The sequence below is a fragment of the Aptenodytes forsteri genome, unplaced genomic scaffold (genome assembly GCF_000699145.1).
Source record: "Aptenodytes forsteri isolate BGI_AS27 unplaced genomic scaffold, ASM69914v1 Scaffold13, whole genome shotgun sequence".
Lineage (NCBI taxonomy): Eukaryota > Metazoa > Chordata > Aves > Sphenisciformes > Spheniscidae > Aptenodytes > Aptenodytes forsteri.
Genome location: NW_008794543.1, coordinates 6066303 through 6078189, shown reverse-complemented (window position 1 = coordinate 6078189; position 11887 = coordinate 6066303). Strand labels below are relative to the sequence as shown.

At 35.3% G+C, this 11887-nt stretch overlaps 1 protein-coding gene across 1 annotated transcript in view; it reads right to left on the bottom strand.

Moving 5' to 3' along the window:
* WDR17 (WD repeat domain 17) overlaps positions 1-11887 on the bottom strand; it is a 48505-nt gene that overhangs the window by 20606 nt on the left and 16012 nt on the right. Inside the window, exons 5-12 of the mRNA XM_009272344.1 lie at positions 10414-10665; positions 9101-9223; positions 8570-8757; positions 7152-7320; positions 5031-5122; positions 3786-3868; positions 2793-2879; positions 1900-2064 (exon numbers count right to left, since the gene is read on the bottom strand). Coding sequence (XP_009270619.1) covers positions 1900-2064; positions 2793-2879; positions 3786-3868; positions 5031-5122; positions 7152-7320; positions 8570-8757; positions 9101-9223; positions 10414-10665 — 1159 coding nt within the window. The remainder of the gene's footprint in view (positions 1-1899; positions 2065-2792; positions 2880-3785; positions 3869-5030; positions 5123-7151; positions 7321-8569; positions 8758-9100; positions 9224-10413; positions 10666-11887) is intronic.

The following is an 11887-nucleotide window of genomic DNA, read 5'->3' as shown; positions in this document are numbered from 1 at the left end:
GTGAAAGGGCTGGAAGGAATGTCCTATGAGGAGCGGCTAAGGACTTTGGGTTTGTCTAGCTTGGAGAAAAGGAGGCGACCTGAGGGGTGACTTCATGGCTCTCTACAGCTTCCTGAGAAGAGGAAGTGGAGAGGGAGGTGCTCATCTCTTCTCTCTGGTATCCAGTGATAGGACGCATGGGAATGGTTCAAAGCTGCACCACGGGAGGTTTAGACAGGATGTTAGGAGGCACTGCTTTACCAAGAGGGTGGTCAAGCACTGGAACAGGCTTCCTAGAGAGGTGGTCGATGCTCTGAGCCTGGCAGTGTTTAAGAGGCATTTGGACAATGCCATTAATAATTTGCTTTAACTTTTGGTCTGCCCTGGAGTGGTCAGGCAGTTGGGCCAGATGATAGTTGTAGGTCCCTTCAACTGAAATATTCTATTCTGTTGTCTTCTCTACTTTGAACGTGGCATTTGTCACTTGGCAGAAGTGGACACCACACTATCTTAAACTGTGAAACTCCCACCAGAATTACACAAGTAATGAGGAAGAATTCATACCAGCTTTCTCACTATTTTTTCCTTCCCTTTTAACCAAGTAAGTTTCCAACATTTCCTTTTATTCTCAGTAGTTGCTGTTGCTGGGTACAGCTAATTGAGCAGACTACAGAATTAGGAAGTTAGAAGTTCAGTTTCTTGAAAAGATCATTGTAATTCTGGCTAAATTTTATTACATTATCAAATATGTTACCTAATCTCACTCATGGCAGCGCAGCCACCTATTACAGTTTCTCCAATGCTGCAAAGGGGCCATTTGATGGGCCTTGCATCACAAAGTAGAATCCACAAGTTAGAAGGCCATTTTATGTATTTACATATATATTGTCCTACAGCAATATGTGCTCATGGGTGACCCTTGCATACTGTTCCTATGTACTGTATAAGACTAGGTGCTAAACAGGACATCTGAAATAGTTCTGAGTTTGACTATGAACAGGAGTGTTACCAAGTACAATAAACTCAGAAGACTGCTTACTTTCTGTGTTACCTGGGACTAAGTTATTCAACGATCCCCTTCCCTCAAAGTGAAAGTGTGACTGTATTCTGGAAATCCCTCTGTAATCAAGACTTACTACATAGCCATGATTGGTAATAAAATCAGAATATCTCATAATGACACTGTGACAAATTTTTGGATTCACTACTTCTTGCTCATGTGAAATAGAGAGGATTTACACGTAAAAAGTTTGTTGTCAAGTTGGTTTCTTTCATGAATCATTACACTATGAACTAACAGATTTTGCTGCAAGCATAGATATCTAATGAATGATATTGGGGAAAGCAATAGAAGCCAATACTCCAAACTTGTGATCCTTTACAGAAATGTTTTGTATACTCTACAGGGAAGTGGCTTACAGTCACAGAAAGTGTCTTCCTCCTGCTTACTACAGACTGATGCACTCTCCCTCAAAAAATGTCATCAAAACCAACAAAACAGACGTACCTAGCAACGATTAAAAATCTCCACAGATTCTACTCAATTATACTTTTGAAAGACATCAAATAAGAGCAGGTCTTGCACCCATATCTTTAGACATAGTGTAAGCATGTGGTATCCTCCTTGTATCATTCCTGGGAGCAACAGGTATCAGTCACTGACTCTACCCTTGGGAAAGCATTTGGAAAGTTGCATTCCTACAGCAGTTGTGACAATTTTTGAGAATTATCCTGCTGTCCAAATACTATATTAAGCTAACAGCAAGGCTACAGCCTGAATCTGAACAAGGCAGAGATTTAGATTATTACACTATTCACAGAGTTTTTGAAGGTGCCAGCATCAGTACAGCTAAAGATCTTAAGTTTCTCTAATAGTCCTGCTTGAGGTTTTACGTTTTCTAGTAGTTCAGAAATACACACCCATCATCAGAGCCACTGCAGAGGATTCCTTCTCTCAGAGGAGACCAGCGTACATGAAACACCTTCGCAGTATGCCCTGTAAAAACTTTCAGTGGCTGATCAGAGCTAGTTGCCAAGTAGTAAACACGAACATTTTTATCCTCACAACCAGTAGCTATCATATCTCTGCAAAATAAAAATAGTAAAATCCTCAGTCACCGGGATCACCAAAAGTACTTTTTTAGTTTAAAAATAAGTATGATGCGTATTTTGCAATTTACTTTAAAAAATAGCTTATTTTTGCTTCTCCTTTGTCTCTTTATGATGTAATTATTGATAACCCAATTAAATATACTAAATGAGAAAAAAAACTAATAAAGATCCATTAGTTGTAACAGGAAATAGTATTTGCACTACAGTCTGACCAAGCACCCAACAGACAACTATTAATAGATAGAATTACTGTATAATTGTTTTTTGACAAAAAGTTCTCCTGTTGTTATTAGGAATTATCTGCAAAATTAACATATATCACAGTGTATTTAGTTGCCTGCTATATCTTCAGCTTAGCACTCATTAAAAGGAAGCCAATCTAAACCTCATTTTCCTGGTATTGAATGTCTGCTTTTTTTTTTCCCCATTATATATTCAGCCAGAGAAATTTTTTTTTTTCTCCCATCAATATGAAAGGATCCTCTTTTGAAAGTTAAGTAGTAACACATTAACATGCTGGACAATGAAATACACTACTAGGAATATAGAGCTGCTACAGACATATCCTACTGTGGAACAGAAACAATTTTAGTGCTCTAATATCACAGTAAATATCACATTCTAAATAACTTTGTGTTATTTTATTGTTAATCAATTTAAATAGTAAACATTATCAATTCTTTGGGTTAATTTTTACTTACTTGTTGTTTTGACTCCAATCACAGCCAAACACTGCAGCTGGATGTTTGTACTTGTGAAGAACCTTGCCATCAATGGTTCGAATAATACTGAAACCAATTACAATGTAATATTATGAGGAAAAAAGCATTCTGAATATGCTATCCAAAAGTCGAGTCTGATTCTGTGCAAATAAGCCAGATAGCAAAAAAGTATACGGAAAGAATATGAGAAATCCTTATTCCTACAGCCCCTCAACTACAAGGCTAACTACATATTTCCCAATAAAACATTTAATTGGACTCCAGAGTCCATGTTCCTTCAGAGGGGCTCTAAAGATGTCCACTGTGGTACCTCCCTCCCTGAAAGGATCCTCACAGCCCAAAATCTAAGTTGTAGCTATGGCTTTAAGGTACAAATAGACCTTTAGGGATTTAAAAAAAAAAGTTGATTGTTTTCTAAAATTCATGCTCTTGTTATGTTTGAGCTGAAATAACATGGGTAGCAAAGGAAAAGAATGAACAAGGATTTTAAAATGTACTGAAACACAACACATGCAAAATTGTTCTCAACGGGCATTTGCAAGTTTTTACAAATAAACTACTATACACCTGTAATAGTACAACTGCAATTACTTTGTTCTAAAATAGCAATTCCTAGTCCTTGAAAGAACAAACTTTAAAAAATTTAAAAAATGAAGATAGGTAAAGTGGGATAGCTTTTGAAAAGTGTCCTCTATATCTACAGATAAGAAACCTAGAAGAATATTCTTGGCTAAACAAAAATCAATATTCAGTTTCACTATCAGAGTGTCTTAAACAATATTCCTTTTGCAAAATTTCCTTTATTTTCTTCTTAAAAACATGAAAAATATATCCTAACAAGTACAGGAGATTAATATAATCCAAGTTTTGGCCAGTAAGAACAGTTTTAAAATTAATCACTGATAGTACTGTCAAAGTTTACTGACTTGAGAGGTGCATTTAGCATTTTTTTTTTCTTCCAATAACACTCACCAAAATCCATCACTGCTGCAGGTTGCTATTCTTTTGGAATCTTTATGACTCCAGGCAATGCAGAAGATTCCATTCTTTCCATGCTTCAAAAAATGCAAAATACCTATCAATAAGAAATAATTCACCCCTTTTTCTCTCATCTATTGACTCATCTTTTTTATTTTATTCTCCTATGGGCTTCAAGCCCTTTTCTTCCAGTAAAGTACACTGTACAGAACCATATTATAACGAGTCCCCAATATAGCTGGGATATTTGAGAATCCAAGTCCAAAAAATTGGGACTGAGGAGAGAGACAGTAAAACTGCCATACTCTCCAGGATCCAAGAGACAAAACGGGGTCAAGTTGAAGAATGAGCAACCCATAACTATATGGACCTAAAGCTTGAATAGAGGTTAGCTACTTGTTGGAATAATGAAGTTAGTGGGCATGAATAATTGTGGTATGTGAAAACTTAAGGGGAACGTGTATCAAGACAAAGTGTTTGAGAAAAGATGTTTAGTAGTAAAAATGCAAATCTTCTGAGTATTAGAACTCAGGAACTCCTGAATGTATGTATATTTGTTTTCTGCCCCCCCCATCTCTTTCTTAAGGAGCATCCTTTGTCCTCTGATGCAGACGTCACAGTTAATTATGTCTGTATAATTTTAAGATTACAGCTATATACTAAGAATACACAAAATAGTATAGAATACTACAACACAGCATTAAATAGCTCCTTCTGCCAATAACAATTATGCTACTGTTTCAGGACTTGCAAATACTTGCATAGATTTCAGGTAATACAAGGCAAGACTGTAAATAAGGCATACTGTTTAGCATGCTGCAAAATGGAGCTTTCTTGGTCTAGAATTCAGGGACTGAAAATTTTTTCTGGGCCTTATGTCTGAAAATACAGAACATCATTTTACATTTTGATACCCAGTTTAAAGTCTATATGTCCATATACATTTACATGTTTAAGAAATAATCAGCTATGTTTTTGCTGTGTACACTACAGGACCGATTTTAAGATAATGGAGACCATCTAGTGCTTCATCATTCTCATGTCACAAACCCAGTCTGAGGAAGTAAAAATACTTCTGCCTCAAAGATAAACTGGCACCCACATAATTCTTTCTATAGATTTTTATATTATAACACCTTTTAAAAACATATGAACTTTGACCCATCTTTATTTATTGACACTAGAGGGAACGATTAACATACATTTCATATAGACAAAAAAGATGTAATCTCATCTTACCTCACTGAATCTGGTTATCATTTTGCCTTTTGGGACATCCCAGATGAAGCCACCATTTCTGGATGTTGCACCTGCTATGCAGTTCAGATCTCCTTTAGAGAAAGAGATTTGTAAGATCTCACAATAAAGATAAGATCACAATATTGTTTGACTAATATGTTTCTACTTTAAATTCAAGAAATGTAATATAAACAGAAGACATCAATGGCACACAAGCAAGAGTTTTTCATCGTTTAAGGCCAGCATTTGGTACTAAGTCACAAATACCAATTTCAACAAAAGCCTGACCTGCTCTTCTACATTCCTATTTTGAGGAAAGGGCAAAATAAAAGTTGTATTGTTGCAAAAAGTATTCTCAATGTCTGCTGAAAGTCTTGCAGTTAAGATGACAAGAAAATAATGTCCATGATGCATATGACTCAAACTGGAAGAGAGATACAATCTCAATGTTTCAAGCTTAAAGTTGTAGCAACTACAGCATTTTCTTTTAAAGTTCCCTAAGTACTAAGACAAATCAGGAAGAATGCGACAGAACATATAACAGTACTTTGTTTTCCTAATCTTGAGCCACTGCAGCACCTAAGCCCATCAAGAATGTACTTGAATCTGTAACCACACTCTAAAGGGTGGAAAATCTGAATATATGACTCCATTGTGAGAACCTGAAAACTGAATTCAGGACTAATCCAGAAGTCACCAAATTCTCTTCAGCACAGTGACCCTCTATCCCAATATAGCTATACTTTTCCTAAATACCTATATGGCATATTTACATAAAAGTTTTGACTGTTACTTTATACCACACTTCAGGGTCGGAAAAGGCAATCTATGCAGGAGGAGTCTAGAAAGGTACAAATATAAGATGGAAAGAGATTCAGGTAGGAGGATAGGGGGAAAAAAAAAAGAAAAAGAATGAAAGAGTAATCGCTATGTTCAAAGGTCTTCTGAGACCAAATACAAATGGTAGCATGCATTGGATTATGTATTAGGAATGAAGATAAATGATAGTACAAGGTGGAGAGGAACTCTCTAGGAGTAAGGGATGTGAAAGAAGCAGGAAAAGTTCCGTCTGGGATGGACAGGAACTTTTGGACAGGATGCTAGGGAACTGAAGTTGAAGCACATACTTCCAATTAGCTTAAATTTACTTAAAAAAAAAAAAATCAGAATACAAGACTTGAAAAGCACCCCCCCAGTGAACAAACTGGTCTCTCAATGCGAGATATTACTACAAACTGAATTTAAATTTCAAAACAAAATAACACAAAAGAAAACACCATATTTCATATTGCCATAGTTTCCATATAGCAAGACAAACTATCTGTGAAGCAGAAACAAGGTGCAAGAGACTCTCTGAAATGAAAAAAGTGCAAATTCATTTCACATATGCAAACTACATTAAACTTCCCATCACAGTATTTTTTTCCTGTCAGCTATTATTTCTTGGAGTTTAAAAGCATAGGAGAGAGGTAGTGAGCTGAATTATTCAGACTTTTTTAAAAATGCATCTGCTGTCCAAAGAATTAAAACACAACAAGAAAACCTACCTATCATCAACTACTGACATTAGCAACTACCAGAAATGTACTCCCAGGTTCACCTAAGTGGGTTGCAGAACAGTTTTAAGAAGAAAACTTCCCACTGACTTCAGTGACTTCGCTAAGAAAAAGTAGATGCTTTGCAGAAAAGGTACTCCCTATTCTAATGAAGTAAAAGCAGAGCTCTTCAGTGATGAGAATCCTACACAAAGAAGGAAGGGAAAGAACTAAACACATATGTTCCACTTTTTCCAGAACAAAATAGAATCTGAATTCCTTTAATCAGCTGCTTCCCATGCAAAGAAAGCCTTTTCATCGTCTGCATAATGTAATGGCAGAAAGGCTCTGGAGATTTTCCTCCCTCCATTCTGAGTCAGTATGAAATACTGAGATCATTCCTCATAAGGGTAAGCCTCAACAAGATCTGAAGCACTGAATTCTACGGGTTTCACAGATAATAGTTCAGTTATGTTTAAACCTTATGAGATACCCTTCTATCTAAAACTAATACTCTTATAATACAAATTGCTGCTAGTCAATGCTAATTCAAAGAACATTTAGACCTAAAGCAAAATATTCTTACCTGGAGCCCAAGAGAGGGAATAAATAACCCCCTCATTACCAGGAGATGTGTAAACCGCTGTTAAAGTATTTATGTCCCAAACTTTTATTGTGCCATCAAATGAAGCTGTAGCAAGAAGATCAGGGTTATCAGGTTTGAATTTGCAATCAAAGATGGTCTCAACATGTCCCTTAAATAAAACAAATATTTAATCCATTTTTATTACATTTGTTTTTTTTTCAGAAGTCCAACTCTAGATCAAACTCTAAAATACATTATATTATAACCTGTCAGGTCAATCATGAGTTCCAAAAAACCTGGCTCATCAGCCAAAATTAAAAGGCATAAAATAGCTTGGACTATAACACTCCTCCCTTTCATAGATCATTATTAAAGACAGAAAAATTCTGCCCTGAAACAACAGGGTGATGCAATGCCAGGGACTTGTTAGCATTTTCCATTCGAACTGAGTTGCAAAAAAAACAGAATTAAAAAAAATTAAGCTAAAAATCAACCAAGAAAAAGTAATTTTTTAAAACAGAAATAATTTTGCCCTTTAGGTAAAAAGTATCTGACTGAAAAAATAAAGCTTTGTATGTTGATCACGTTCTACAAGTTTTCTAGTATTCCACTGAGTTTTCTTTGTTCTGTATATAGTCTATGCTCTATTGCAGTTTAAACTTCAATCCATTAGAAATTTCACATGTCAATTGCTTGTTTTCTAGGACATGCATTTGTAGAATTTAACTTGACACATACATGAGAAACAGATATTAAGTAAGAATTTTTTTAAGCCTCAGTTGCTTTACAAGACCAAACCCATTAAAAATGGAAAGAGAACACCAACCAGGAGCCTCTGTTCAAACGTATGTGGGAGTACAGCTGAAAATTATTCAAGTTTTTCCAATGAAAAGGGAATGGGGAAAGAGGAAAAGAGAAAAGTCCTCAAGAATAACCAAAATCCCAGTGAAGAGGAGGCTCACCTAATATGTGATAAACCCAGTTTTGAATTTCTGCTTCAAAGAAGATTTAATAATTTGTTTTTTGTCATTTCAAACTGAGTGACCTCACCATCTGAGTTGCATGTATTTTCTCTCTGATTTGACTAGAACTTTTATTCTGGATTATAGAAAACCCTCCAGATAATATTTCTGAGAAGGCCATCAAATTAAAATTTCAGCTAAAAAAACCCCCAAGTCCTTAAATCTTTATTTCTGGATGAAAACTGCCAGAATACTTCCAACAGGATTCAGTCTTTTGCAATAAAGAATTACTTTCAACTTCAGAACTGTAATTTTGTCTCCTAGAAATTTAGACTCTTTTTAACAATAGAAACTGTTTTACAGTGCTGCGAAGACTTCATTCTCTGTTTTTTTGCTGTTAGAAGAAAGTGTATAAGCCAAATAAACTCTCATTCCAAAGACAGAGATGAAACGTACCAAATCTCTAAGGAAATCCCACTTTTTGGCTCCCATGTCATAAAGCCCCACTCCACCATCCATGAAGCAACAGACAGCATGACCAGGAGGAAGAGAAAATGCTTGGTTTTGGGTTAAAGTTGGAGGAGGAACAGCCTCACTTGTTGAAGATGTATGGTGATTTTTAGTAGGATACTGTGATGAACAAGCTTAACAAAATAAAGCAAAAGATATAAACAGATAAGATTATTTTTTATTTTTTCATTTAATAATTAACAATTACACAGAGTAAAATGCTTTGTATTCCAATGAGATTAAAAACAAACGAAATGGAGAATTCCTGTATGAAGCCTGGCCTACTAAAGAACGACCTCATAAAATGCTTGATCCTTTACACACTTGTCTAGTCCACTGGCACCAGAGGGTACTTTAATTAAGAACTACAGAGCCGACACAAACTTACAGAGATCGACTCGGATATAACAAGATTCACAAACAAGATTTTCTTAACTTGCAGCCATTATAATGAAAAACAATAAAAATTACACTTACACTTTTTCTTTGGAGGAGAACTTAGCACATGCAAACCATGGAAACCAGTTTTCTTCAATTTAAAATTATCGATAGGTGTTGTACGTGAAACATTCCAAATACGTAACACACCAACCTGAGAATCTGAGGTTTAAAAAAAAACATACAAAAACATTTATTTTTTTGATTTATTATTCTCTTTTTACTGTATACAGAGGTATGCAGTTTAAGGACAGATTTAAGTAAAAATACAACAATGAATTAAACTTGGAATCCTAAGAATTTTATAAGCAGGCACTGTCATCTCCATGGTAATATCACTGTTAACAACAATAATTATTAGCATTAGTTATTTAAACTTCAGTAAATAAACTCTATGGAACCTCTCTCATTATGAGACATTTTCACAGTCTCACTTTCCTTATTCACTAGTTCTTCAACCTGAGCACTAACATCTATGGTGTAGAAAAGAGGCAGGAAATAGATTCTTTTTTTTTTTATCCTTCTAAAAATAGAGAAAGCAAAGCGGGGGAGCAAGAAGTGACATCCACTAGTACAATGCATTTTTATCCTGTTTCGGCTGGGGCTGGGATAGAGTTAATTTTCTTCCTAGTAGCTGGTACAGTGCTGTGTTTTGGATTTAGCATGCGAATAATGTTGATAACACAATAGCATTGTTGCTAAGCAGTGCTTACACTAGTCAAGGACTTTTCAGCTTCCCATGCTCTACCGACTGAGAAGGCTGGAGGTGCACAAGAAGCTGGGAGGGGGCACAGCCGGGGACTGGCTGGGCATCGGTTGGCGGGTGGTGAGCAACTGCATTGTACATCACTTGCTTTGTATATTCTTTTATTATTATTGTTATTACTATTTTATTTTCTTTCAATTATTAAACTGTTCTTATCTCAACCCACGAGTTTTCTCACTTTTACTCTTCTGGTTCTCTCCCCCATCCCACCGGGGGCAGGGAGAGTGAGCAAGCGGCTGTGTGGTGCTCAGCTGCCAGCTTGAGGTTAAACCGCAACAATTCCTATTCCTGAAGTAACTCTCATATTTGTTGCTAAAGTGTGCATGAAGAAAATATTATTTAGTATAAAAAATAGTTTAAAGTCATTTGTTTATGTGCCCAACAAATACAGAATAAGTAAAAACTGCTCAGTGTAGTTTTCTGTTCTTTTCTACAGTTTTATGTATTTTTTTTTTGTACAATGCACGTACAATGCTTTTATTTGTAGAAATATTAAGAAATAGAAAGGTCAAACTTGAAGCATCAATTTTGAAGACTCAGTCCTATATTTATTACCTTTGTATAAATCAGAAAATAAAAGGCTTACCGCCAGTTATAAACATTCCAGGTGCACTAGAAACCCAGGCTAAACACTGAACAGATGCCGCTGCACTGGGAAAATTGTAAGTTGTGATACAGGACAGAGATTCAGAATCAACTAGTCGAATACCATTATGTAAATTAGCAACAAGAAGGTAGTCAGTTGACAAAGGGTCCCACTCCAGTGCTGTAACTGGATCCTCTTCATCTGTTCCTTCAAGAGACTCTGGTCTTAAGACATGTTTCTGATTTTTAGAACCTTTAAGAGCACAAGAAAACAGATTATTTCAAAATGAAATCAACTATATCCTGCCAATAGTTACAAGGTTTGCAAACATAATTTTTGTCTCTCCCTGAAATTTTTAGTAGCCTGCTCTACTGTCTGCACCAGTGAAATTAATGAAGCTGGCTTTGCAATATTTGACTTAAAGATCCAACTTTCTTTTTAATACAGCAGAAAATAGAAACAGCTGTCAGCTTTATTAACATAATTTCATACTAAAGAAAAGTATGTTAAATCATATACATTGTTCTAACAATTTCCATGAGTAAAGGCCTGCAGCATAGCCTAAAATACAAGTTATTTGAGTATAAGTAAATCTGCATACCACAGCAAATACAGGCAAAATAAAAGCAGTATGAACTAGAAAAAAAAATTGTAGCAGTCAAAAAAGTGTTTATGAACAATTGCCTTTAGATTTTTTTCTTCTTCAAAAATGTGTGCAATTATGAAGCGTTCATAGATTTTTGAAGCCAGAACAGGCCATTAAAATATCTAATTTGACACCTGCATAACAGAAGACATATTTCATTTGATGATCCATATTATCGAGAACCACAGTTTTTAACATCATGTTTATTTCCCACTTTTTGTTTTTATGGAGAGCTGGTTGTTTGTTCATTTGGACTGTACACTATCTTATAAAACTATTAACAACATAGATCTGTATTTCTGAAATTGTGATCTTGTATTAAAAAAACCAAACTAATTTTGTACCCCTTTTCTAGAAATAATGAATTGATATCTTTCATTATTCGGTTTTTAATCTAATTTTCAATTTTGATAATGAAGAATACAATTAATTTGTCATATTATGATAAATGCCAAGACCTACCTATATTCCTTAATGATTGATGCAGAACAAAGCCTATTCCGATACATACTAAAAAAAAATGCTGAAAAGTTTTTGTTCACTAGGGAACATTCTGAATATTAAAATAACTCTCATTATGATTTTCTAGGGAAAATGTTATTAGTGCGCATTCCATCTAGGGTAACTTTCTAAATCAATTACCAGAAATGGCGGAAATAACTTAAGACTGCACAACAACTAATAGCATAAACTGATTTCTCCATTCCATTTATGTTTGTATATAAGACAACTGTAAAGGTGCAGTTGTCTCTTTTGAAGCATCAGGAATAACATCACAAGTATCATCAGGTAACTGCTTTAGATTTGCCAAAAACTTTGGGATTCCCA